At 42.1% G+C, this 12,739-nt stretch overlaps 1 protein-coding gene across 2 annotated transcripts in view; it reads right to left on the bottom strand.

Annotated features, from left to right (window-relative positions):
- Positions 1–12,739, bottom strand: part of NBAS (NBAS subunit of NRZ tethering complex) — a 342,685-nt gene that overhangs the window by 106,554 nt on the left and 223,392 nt on the right. For both annotated transcript variants that reach the window (XM_081254071.1, XM_081254070.1), the window contains one exon: positions 4,035–4,264. In XM_081254071.1, coding sequence (XP_081110197.1) covers positions 4,035–4,264 — 230 coding nt within the window. The remainder of the gene's footprint in view (positions 1–4,034; positions 4,265–12,739) is intronic.

Here is a 12,739-nt window from a genome sequence, read left to right as displayed (position 1 = left end):
TGAGAGGGGTGCAGCCAGCACAGTCCTTAATAAGACAGTTCATAGTAAGTCAGGAAAAGTTCACCGAAGGAATTTTAATGCTCCTTTTTTCTCTGTGGTGCATTGCAATTGACCAAGGAATTGTCTAGATCAGTGGACCTCAACCGAGGATGATTCTGTCCCCCAGGGGACATCTGACAATGTCTGGAGACATTTTTGATTGTCACAGTGGGTGAGGAAAAGGACAGAGCCGCTGGCATCTAGCAGGTAGAGGTCAGGGAGGCTGCCGACCATCCTACAATGGTCAGAACAGCCTTCCCACAACAAAGAGTGACCCAGTCCAAAATGTACTGAGATAAAAAAATTCTGATCTAGATACCAGAGCCTACAGTCAAAAAGCAGTGGAAAGGAAATGGATCCCTACCCTACAGATAGATATTTGAGAAAGCACGGTTAGTCACTCAACACATTTTTGTTTCCTACATGGGGCCAGCTATTGTGCTAGCTGCTGAGGACATAACAACAAATAAGATATTTCTTGAGGAACTTACAGCCTAATGGAGGATGTGAAATGTGAACCAGGAATCAAACAGAATGGGGGGAGTGCTAAAAGAAACGCTACAAAATACTGTGAGGATGGAGACGAGAGAGTGACCAATCTGAGCTGAAGATCGGAGAGTAAACAAGGATTAAATAAGTAGAGGATGTAAAGAGGGAGAAGAGACAGATGGGCTTCTGACAGAGGAAGCAGAAGCGGGGGTGGTGTCGCAACCATGACCATCAGGCCAGCTGAAGGACCTGTGTCTTATCCTGTAGGCAATGGAGAGTCGGTGGAAAGTTTAAACCAGGGAATAGTATCATCAGATTTGAGAATCTCTAGGCATGGAAGGAATTCTGGTCCAGAGCACCTACATAAAGGCCATTTTGGTAAGACTACTGCAAGACCCCTATTTCCCAGAGTAGAGGAAATATAAGGATGGAATTCTTGGTTGGAAGAATGGTGGACAAAACCACAGAAACGGGAATGAAATACCTGTTATCATTAAGTAATACTGCTAAGACTGTACTTACCCCAGCTAAGGAAACCAGGACATTTATACATTTGATCAGCCTGGAGTTGGCAAATGTTTTCTGCGCAGAGCTCGATAGTAAATCTTTACCACCATATGGTCTCTGTAGCATATTCTTCTTTCTATTGCTTTTTATTCTTGTTTTTCCACAAAGCTTTAAAAATGTAAAAAACATTCTATGCTCATAGACGATAAAAAAAGAGGCCAAGGACTGGGTTAAGTCTGTCAATGCCTGGATTATTAGGTAACTGTCAAAACTTATTTCTTGGGCTTCCCTGGTGGCGCAGTGGTTAACAATCCACCTGCTAATGCAGGGGACACAGGTTCTGAGCCCTGGCCAAGGAAGATTCCACATGCCGCGGAGCAACTAAGCCCGTGCACCACAACTACTAAGCCTACGCTCTAGAGCCTGCGAGCCACAACTACTGAGCCCACGTGCCACCACTACTGAAGCCCACATGCCTAGAGCCTGTGCTCTGCAACAAGAGAAGCCACTGCAATGAGAAGCCCTCACACCGCAACGAAGAGTAGCCCCCACTCGCCACAACTAGAGAAAGCTCGTGCGGAGCAACGAAGACCCATCACAGCCAAAAATAAATAAATTAATTAATTAAAAAATTTTTTTTCTTAAAATACTTATTGAATACCAATATCCACGTGATAGATGAGAATTCCTGGAGAATAGGGACCATTAGCAGCTCACTCTGCCTATTGTGGGAGTCTGGCACAGTGCCTGACACCAGGTACATGCTCATTAAGTATTCACATCTTTATTATCTGATAAAAGTGGGAACTAACCAAACTATACTCTGTTCTCCTCAAAGTCACCCTAACCACTGAGAATGTAATAACTAAGATACACAGACAACAAAGGACAACTGTAATGCACTCACAGAAAACAACTGCCATTAAAGTGGACATACAATTAGGAAGAAAATAAAGAATGGTCACATCTGAAGGTGGAACTGCAAAGCAGAAGGAAGCAGGTCCTTCGAGGATTCTTGTATGTGAGATGCTAAAATGCCATCTCCAAATCAGAACTGCTAACTCAGAACACCCATAGACACTTTGAGACATTTTAAACAAGGCATCTAAAGACTGCTGTATATTTTTCTAACCAACAGATTGTGCAGAAGATTCTATTATATATTTATCAAAAGCATATATTTGTCCTCTAGGACATACTTTAAATAGCATATGCCAGCTGGATACTTAAAAAGAAAAGACAAAGACCAAGCAAAATGTAATTGATGATTAAGGCATGCCTTAACAACTTTTATTCTGCATAGTAACCTCTCTTGTAAGAAACCATGAGCATGGCACCAAGGATTACCAAATGCCCAAAGAAAAAGCCCACTGGACTTGGAAATAGGAAGCCCAGGCTCAACTCCTGGCTGTGTGACCTTGAACAATGCTTTAAGGCTCTGTGGTTCTCCGATTCCTCTTCCAAAAGTAAGGAGGTTGGATTAAATGATCTCTTTGGTCACTTTCAAATTGGACATTAAATGACCCTATGAAATTATGAACCTCCAGGAGAACAGAGCGGAAGAGAAAAAAAAATTCTATATTTCTCTTCTTAACTTAATTCTGCTATAGGTTGTTCCCACTCTCTCGCTTTGATCTCTCTGTTCCCCGCCTCACTCTAAAGAGAATCTGGGGTGTCTTCTAGTAGGAAAGAAGCCCAGGCTAATATAAAACTATTACAGAGTACCAAGGTTACCTTGCCACTTTCTTTAAGATTTAAGAATAATGATGAAAAATAGCATATACCACTACCATAACCAAGCCTATCTTTGTTATTTTAAGGTAACTTATCAGGAGAGAGAAATAATCGTTAAACGTAAGCACAATTTAACCTCGTTTCAAGGGCTGGAAGCCTAGACTGAACTGCATACCAATGCTTCCTTGAGAATTCAATCAAGCAGTGTGGGGAGGCCACATGGTGTTGCCATGTGGCAACAGATCAAGGTTAAAGTCACCGTTGTGGTCTTTACCACCTATGTAAACTTGGGCCACTTACTTTATATCAATAAGCTTCATGTTCTTTAGCTATAAGATGGGGATAACAAGATTTTATGTCATAGGGTTATCTTTAAGGATTAAAAGATGTTTATAAAATAAAGTTTATAGAGCACCTAACACAGTTCCTGGCCCATGATAAGCACTCCACAAATTGGGGTGTTAAAAACAAAACATACCTCTAACTTAATAACCATTGTGGGTGAACACACTTAAAAAAATTTTTTTTTCACTTTCCCACCATTTGACATGTAATTCTCATTTGATCTGAACTCATCTGATCTAAAACAAAAAATGAAGACGAGTATGAAAACCAAGGGGGATTCCATACCTAGAAAGGGACCTTCCCAATCATACTGCCATCTCACACAAGGCCTTGCTTTTCTCTTGAGAGCGGTAAGGGACAAAGGAAAAGATGGCAGCTGCTACAGGCCTCGAACAAGAGAAAGTGCTCAAGTGGTTAGCTCTTCTTTCTCTAGAAACCCAGGACTGATAAAGGTGTCCTGGACCCATAACACTCAGTCCCTCCTCTTGTATTAAGTCAACGATACCTAACTTTTAACATACTGAGGAAATTAAACGGCCATGTAGTAGCAAAGTGAGATTCTAGCCAGGAATAAAAGGGAATCTTGTTTTTAAATTTCTATAGTAAGCTTGACACTTTTCACTCCTGATCACACTCCATCACCTCTAACATGGTTCTAGTATTGGATTATGAAAATCATGGGAAGCTTTTTTAATAATTCCCATCCTTACTACTTAAATCTGCAGGCTCAAAATACTGTCTGCATCACTAATCCATTTGGGAAGACACAGACATCCCTCACAGGACAGGAAGAAGTAGGGGAAAGTCCTGTTTATAGCAACCATGAATGTTACTCTTCAGAGGACTGTGGTTAATAGTCCTGATAACTTGTTCTTGTACGTTCTAAATCCGTCCCTTTACGAGACGAAGGTATTCCTTACTCTGCCAGACCGAGGATGGTTTCCCGTTTGTACTGGTCATCTGCAGTGAACCGCTGCACATCCACACCCTTCCGCAGGCCCTGGAGGATCTGAGCCTGAGTGAAGTCCAGGAGGCGTTCGTTGTAGTACTGTAACTGCTTGGTCAGTGCAGCGAGCTCCTCGGGCCAGGCTTCCTGTCCATATCGAGTCACATGCCTGGTGACCATCTTGATTAGCTCTTTGGGATCAGCCTATGAGTAACAAAAAGACTAATTAAAAAAAAAAAAAAAGAGTAACAGTGGGAAGAAGATCATGTCTGCCGGGCACCTGTCTGACCCTTCACACTGCTGCCATTTAATCAAGGCTGACAACCACCCTGAGGAGGCAATCGCAGAGGCGGTACGTTTTGCAGACCACAAAGACGGGACCCAGAACTGACTCTAGGAGCGGGTTTCTGGACTCCTGCTCTGCTCTTCCACCTTAAAAATCTCCACCCACTTAAAGAATAATGTATGCTTGCTTTTTCAACTACCAGCATCCTATACCAGATCTCTTCCCCAATTATCTGATCATTTGTAATAATTCACCCTGGAAGTAATTTTTACCGTCACTGCCCCTAGATACATTTTCTTTGGACCATCTAAGTGTTCTCAATAACACAGAGCTGCAGTTCAATGATTCCACGAGAAATGCCTAAATAGCCAAGTAGAAGAATGATTTCTGCAGGGGTAAGTGAGGGGAAAAAGCCCCATCCCTGTTCCTGAAATCATAAATTTTTCTAGTTTCATAAGAAAGTATGTAACCAATTTTTACTCTGCTCAATTTCGGGCTCAATGGGATACTGTTCCTTAAATGTAGCAGCTTCTTTAACAGCAATACAATTATTCCAACAGAACAAAACCCAGAACTGACGGCTGACAGGAAAGGAAAATAAGGGGTTAACCAACCACACTTATTTATATTAAAGTTGGTCCGGGTGTCAACAAAGCAACAGCAGTGCAGCCATGATTCTGGAGTCACCTAATACGTGAACAACATGAACTCAATCCCTCCCAATTTCTGGGAAAATATGGCGCATATTTTAATACCAGCCAATTAGGAAGAAAACTCCAGAAATCTACCTTTGGTTCTCAGAAACACATCTAATTACCGTAAGCCATCAGCATTTCTAATGTGTAAGCCATTATTCTGAGCTACACATGAGATTTGTCAATGTCGAGTCCATATTACCTAACCTAGCCCGACATTCTCTCTTGATCCTATTAAGGAACAATCTGGGAGTATTGATAAAAACCAATTAAAGAAATCTTCTTGGATTCCAGCAGGTGGATTTAAGAAAAAGTCAACCTTACTCAATTTTTCCCCTACCCCTAGGCAGACACTGAGTCTTACTCTCAAAAACCACAGATACGTGTCTCAAGTCAAAAGATGTCGGTTTGAAAACTAATGCTCCGAAGTAAGCAGCTCTAAGACCATCTGTCATTCATTCAACAAGTATTTTTTTTGCACCTATTATGTACCAGGTGATGTTCTAAGATGTGACCCTTTCCTCCAAGAATTCAGTCTATGAGGAGAGACAATCAAGCGAACAGTTATAAAATGGCGTGATACAAGTGAGCACAGGGTGCTGTGGGAATACAGAGGAGTGGGACTGGGGCACATACCAAGGAGGTCTTCTTGGAAGAGTTAATTTCTAGGCTAACTGCTCAGGTATCAGAAGTATAAAGGCCAGCAAAAAAATAGGGAGACAAATTCTGGTAAAGGGGAGAGTGTGTGCTAAGCCTGAATGGCTAAGACCTGATGGGAAGATGGAGTGAATAAAGCTGATCTAACTGCAATTAGAAGTGATTTGGGAATAAGCTGCATACGGCTGGTACTTCTGGTGATGGATATAGGCAAAGGAGACCCCATGCCTCAGCCCTTAGTGCCTCTATGGCTGTCATTTAACCCAACCCCCTCCTACTTACGGACTGAAGCCTTGAGGCACCACCCTGAACCGCCCACCGGGGCAAAGCCCTCTCTGAAGCTGTCTGGTATAGGGATGCTGCTGGGGACCAGCCAGCCCGTCTACACCTGCTCTGCACCCTGGTGTGCTCTGTTGTTGCCTGCTCTTCTCACACCTCATCCAGTTAGCACTTTCCTGCCTAGGAAGAGAGAGCGCAGGTGCAAATATCCAATGACCAGGGTTTCAGGGCAGCAGGAGAGCTCTTCCGTAGGTCTTCTTTCAGGGAACTCTTTGGGTCGGTTTTGCACTTCACCAGCAAACCCACATTCATCCAAACTGTGAGGAAGGCTTCTTTCCATATACACTCTGACCCTGTGGTTTCAGGCGAAAGTCCTCAGCCTCCAGTTGCCCAACGCACTTTGAGGGAGAGGCTACAGCCAGGCCGTCCATCTCTGAGCGTGACTCCCACCTCCACACATGCAATCGACCACCTCCCCTCACCCAAGGGTTTCTCACAGCTATTGCTCCACATTCATGTTTTCACTTTTTGCTTCCTGGCATCTCAAGGACTTGGTCCCTGAACCGGGAGAGTGGACTACATATGTGACCTCATTTCTATTCTCTTTGTATTCTGATACCATTTATGAAACAGATCCCCAAACCAGGTAGAGAGTTAAGCTCCAAAATGGCAGCACATAGCAATAATGAGCATAATTGCTAATACTGCTATTTACATTGGCTTTTCTTTATCTTATAGAGAGTGTCAAGTCTCCACATACAACCTTCATTTTCATATGTGGCAAAAAATACCTATTCTCTCCTTTTGCGAATGAAGAAAATGGCATGGCAGAGTGTAATAAGCGTGGACACAGAGAAGTTACTAGCTGGATGACCTTGTGCAAGTTACTTAACAACTACAAATTTGATTGTCTCATCTATAAAATGGCAATATATATAGCTTGCATGGTTTCACAAAGCCTAAGAGACCATACACACACACACACACACACACACACACAAACCAAGACCTGGCCTTTAGTAGGTGCTCCAAAAATAAAAGGGATTGTGGAATTTACTCAAAGGCATACACCAGTCACACTTTAATTGTACCTCTACTGCATATTTTACATTGCTTCTAAGTATTAAAACACAGCTTCCAGCAGGCAGAGACCATGGGTACTTAGTGGATGTGTCTTTCCTAGAGCACATTAGAGTTTCTTGAACAAATCAGGTGTGGAGTAAAACAGAGACACACTCAACAGCAGTTGTAGCTTTTAAGTTAGTAATACTAGTTTATATTCCAGATCCTTCACTTAGTAGAGATGCAATCTGGGGCAAGTTACATCATGTCTCTGTTTCCTCATCTATAAGAGAGCCAACAAGCACACCATCCTCGTGGTTTGTTGGGAGGCACAAAGAAAATATTTTAAAATGTCTTTTTCTCTTATTATATGAAAGCCAATTGGGCCCAGAGCTTACTCCCAAGAAACTAAAACTAGTGACTGTCAAAGATGTACACATAAACAACTCACAGAAGGCACCTGAATATAAGAACCATTATAGAAACACAAACAAGAAGGCTGGAAACTCCTTAGATGGAGCAGTGGACACTCCTGACTCTTCTGGGGCTCAGTTTCTTTAGATGTAGAACAAAGGAGTGTCACAAGAGGATCACCTTTCTAAGGCTAAAATCCTATGAATGTATAAGAATTCAATCATGAAAATAAAATAAAACCTTGTAAATCTCTCCAGGTGTGGAACTGGGGAAGTTCTACATCTCATCTCATTGAGGCCTCCACTAAACATCAGAACAGAGTTCTTTGTTAAAAATACAGTTTCAGGGCTTCCCTGGTGGCGCAGTGGTTGAGAGTCCACCTGCTGATGCAGGGGACACGGGTTCGTGCCCCGGTCCGGGAAGATCCACATGCCATGGAGCGGCTGGGCCCGTGAGCCATGGCTGCTGAGCCTGCACGTCTGGAGCCTATGCTCCGCAGTGGGAGAGGCCACAACAGTGAGAGGCCTACATAGCGCAAAAAAAAAAAAAAAAAAAGAAAAAAAAATACAATTTCAGACCAACAAATTATAACCAGTAGGTCCCTGCACAGTTTAAACAACTTTCATACCTTCTCCTTTACTAAGTAGAAACTGTCTAGCCCCTCTGAATAATTTTTACTTCACATTCTCTGAGCATCAAATGTGTTCACTTTTCTAAGAAATATTTAAGAACAAATACCTAATATCTCAGTCTTCGGTATGGAACAGACACAGTGCTAAATATACATGAACTCAATCTCATTTAATACTACCAATCTTGGGGGACCAGAGTCCACTAGTACCATCCTCTTTAAGACGGGGAAGGAGGCGAGTAGCTTCACTAAGGCCATTCAGGGTAGGTGGCAGGGCAGGACATGACTCCCAGGCATAATGTCGCCCAAGAACCAGCCTTTTATATTTGCTGTGCAGGGAGGGGTAGCTCTTAAAATTATAAGAATCTTGATAAGATCAATGTACACAGAGCTCCCACCAAATGTAAATGAGATTTGGCATCTGAGTTCCTTTACAGATGATCCACTTTCAATGATGGACTTCATGCTGTCATTCATTACATCAGGACTGACCTATTCTTTTAACACACACATTCTCCCTCTCATCCCTTTTACACATATACACACATGTGTAAATACAAATGGTCACAGAGGACACACCATGGTAGGTGCTCAACTGGAGATCCTGGTTTGAGCTGTGTTTCCAAGCATTCTGTCTTCTCTAAGAATAACGGAGAGAGATGTAGAACAGAAAGAATTTAGAATATCATTTTCTGTTCAACCTCTTGATATAAATATACCTCCTTTTAAATTTCCATCCTAATAAGGTGGTGAAAGGGGGCATTCTATTAATTCCTTGATGATAGGTCTTCAAGGCTATGGATCAAACATTTGTTAAATGTGTAGGAATATTTTCAATACTTTGATTTATTGGGTAAAACATAATACTAATTCTTTCAAAATCTTCCCAAAACAAAGAACATTAGCTATGAGGAAAAAACATAGGAATTGGCATCAAAGAACCTGGATTGCTGGTTCCTCCTTCCTGAGCGTCAGGTTTTCCATTATTAAAATTGAGGCAATTTCTCTCCGATAGACTCTTCACAGAGACTGAATGAGAGTAGATGGATGGGCATGTTGTAAGTTCCGGCTTTCCATGCAAATTTCTCGTCTTACCATCATCACTACTAGTTTCTACCCCCTCCTTCAGGAACTTTACTGGTCATGATTACTTCCAATGTATGATTTAAATTTTAGTAATAATTCTTCCCCTGAGCTTCTCACAATTTCTCTAAAAATATCCCAAAGCATCCTCTACTCAGCCCAACACTTCATTTCATACATTCATTCATTCAAGGCACAAGTGTACTGCATTAAAGTTTCTAAAGCACTTTCGCATGATTCCCATTTGACCCTCATACCAACCCAGTGATGGGCACAGGAGACTGTTGTTGCTGTTTTACAGATGCCAACCTGCATGGCAGGCATCCTGAGCTGGGGTCCTGCAGCGAGGAAGTGAGTCCAGCCCCCCAGCCTCTGGCCTCGTGGGCACCCCACTCCATCAGCCCTTCCTCCCTATCCTGCCAGCGGGGCTCCCTTAATGCTCCACACCCAGCCTCACACCTGAAGTCACGAATTTCTGTGTGCAGAGTATATTCAAACCTCTCTTCCTCTCTTTCCCACCTAATTTCAATGATATGATCCATGGGTATGAAAGCTCCCGGCCTCTAAGAAACTTTTGAAGGACTTTATGGGTAGCTTCAGAATCTCCCATATTCGGTATCAAAAAGCAGGGGCTTCCCTGGTGGCGCAGTGGTTGAGAGTCTACCTGCCAATGCAGAGGACACGGGTTTGAGTCCTGGTTTGGGAAGATCCCACATGCCACGGAGCAACTAGGCCCATGAGCCACAATTACTGAGCCTGCGCGTCTGGAGCCTGTGGTCCGCAACGAGAGAGGCCACGATAGTGAGAGGCCCACACACTGCGACAGAGTGGCCCCCGCTTGCCGCAACTAGAGAAAGCCCTCACACAGAAATGAAGACCCAACACAGCCATAAATAAATATATAAATAGAGAGATAGATAGATAGATAAATAGATAAATAAATAAAATTAAAAATTAAAAAAAGATACTGTAAAAACTGAAAACATAAAAAGGCATCAAAAATTTAAAAAGTATAGAGAGTTAAATTACTCTAATTTTTTCCCCCAAATTTGGCAATGCAGTTCTTCTATGGGGTGAAAAAAATATGATTTCTTTAAAGAATATGGTCAAGTCCCTGTAAAAACAAAATACACATAAATATTTATGACACCAAAATGCTGGATGACTTCATCTACTACTTACTAGAAGAGGTAATAAATCCATTCAGGCTTAATAGTCTCCATTTCTTGGTAATATTGTTTGGAAAGTTTTGAACAGGTGGTATGTTTCCCCTCTAGGGTTGTTATTTGCTTGAAATAATTTTCTACTTGGTATATTCAATTAGTAGCTTAAGAAAACACATTTTAGAAATAGTTTACCATAAAGTTTTGAATTTCATCCCCTGCTGGGTTTGCTTCTCTAGCATATAAAACTAAAAAACATGTTTCCATTTTTAACTGGTTTTATTTTCTGAAACTTTTAAAAAAGAATGATAGAGAGATCACACTTCAAGATGCATTTACGTGGGGAGGGATAAATTAGGAGTTTGGGATTAGCAGAAACAAACTACTATATATAAAATGATAAACAACAAGGTCCTACTGTATAGCACAGGGAACTATATTCAGTATCTTGTAATAACCTATGATGGAAAAGAATATGAACAAGAATATTTACGTATGTGTATGTACGTATGTATAATTGAATCACCTTGTGTACACCAGAAACTAACACAACACTGTAAATTAACTATACTTCAATTTTTAAAAGAAGATGCATTTACAATAATTACAAAGGTAAGATATAAATGAAAAAAATTAAGGTACTGAAAAATGTGTATAGTTTACTCATATTTGCATAAAAAGTTATTATATAAATACGCATATCCATAAACTATTTCTGGAAGTAGACAGAAGGGAAATACTTTTTGTTTTACCCTATTTTCATCATTTGAGGTTTTTTGTCATGTGTGCATTAACATAAAAAGTTAATTAGGACAAATACTAGAAGAGAAAATTCTCTCCAAGTGACCATTTGCCAATCATCATTATAGGTCTCTAAAAAGAAACATGAATGGCCAGTGGGCTGCTCCAAAGCTCATCCAGGTTTGCCGCCGGGTGTGGCAGACTCGGGATGTGCTTCCCGTCAAGATGCACATGCTTTTTATCAGAAATAACACCATAAATTATATCAGTACTTTTATTCAAACCTAGTAATCTACCTAAGTTATCATTCTAGCAGCTCAGAACTACACGGGGTGGAAAGAGAAAATGTGAAAATAGAAACAAGCTGAACTGACAATCAAGTGGAAGCTAAGCTTCACAGAGTGTTATTATGTGTGGACAACAAATTGAAACCACTTTGATTTCAGTTTCCAGGATGATTCATCAGGAGTTTGTCACATCTAATTCCAAATCCAGCAGGGCCGTTTTATACAGGGGGAGATGCTGAAAAGACTCAAATAATGAGTCATTAGGTAGTCAGTGGACAACGCAAACATACTTAAAACCTCCAGCTAACGTGCCCATCTGTGAGGGGTCAGGACTCGAAACTGTAAAACTGAAGGTTGTCCAAACCACAGCAGCTGGAATGATTCCTCAACTTATTCACATGCCAATAAACAGTCACTGAGTAACTGCAGTGGGTGAAGCCCTGGGGATTCAGCGAAGATGGGATTCCTGCCCTCGACAAGATTACCACGTGGCGAGAAGACAGACGTGCATCAGCTACCATAGCCTAAAAGAACCACTCCAGTGGGTGTCTGGAGGAGAGCCGTGAGAGATGGAAATTAACTATACTACAATTTTTTAAAAAGATGCATTTACAATAATTATAAAGGTAAGATATAAATGAAAAAAAATTATTTCAGGCCGGTATGTGCTGAGGCAGCAGAGAAGGCTTCACACAGGAGGCTCTTTTGAGCTCAGACTTACCTATTGATGGTGGGAAGAAGAAGGAGGCATTTCAGGCAGGAGAGTTACATCTGCACAGGCACAGAGGTGCGGGAGTGGATGTTAAATTAAGAGAAATATACATTCTGAACAGCTGGAGCATAGACTTCAAACGAGCTAGTGTCAGGATCATGGCTGGCGGGGCGAGGAACAGCCGCCAGTCCTCTGAGGGGCTTCCCTGTCATACACAGGAGTAGAGATTTTAGCTGGCAGCCACCGCAGAGCACGTGAAAACAACCTCCTGGGAATGACCCGTTAGGAACTGTGGGCCAGAGATCACTCAGGTCCGAAACACAGTGACACGCTGCTTCCGAAACAAAGCTAGGGCGGCAGCACATCCAAGTAAAAGGCAGGTAAAGACTGGGGTCAGGAGCTCTAAGTGACAGGTGTCACCTTCTCCCAGAGCAACCCTGAGCAAGTAACCGCATTTCTCTGTGTCTTACTTTCTGCAACATGAGGCTGCTCGACAGATCAAGCGGGAAGGAATGGGAAAGGTATTAAGGCAGCCAATGCCTTCCCAGGGTGAGTCTGACCTTCCTACTGTCCCCTGACAACTGTCGTTCACAAGCCCCCACGAAGCCTGCTGTTGTCACACCCCTGCTGACACCTTCCCAGCCAGAGAGAAGAGACCCCACCCGGCCA

The sequence above is a fragment of the Mesoplodon bidens genome, assembly GCF_964165515.1.
Source record: "Mesoplodon bidens genome assembly, chromosome: 14".
Lineage (NCBI taxonomy): Eukaryota > Metazoa > Chordata > Mammalia > Artiodactyla > Ziphiidae > Mesoplodon > Mesoplodon bidens.
The sequence above is the reverse complement of the archived record's forward strand: the minus strand, read 5'-3'. Positions and strand labels throughout refer to the sequence as shown.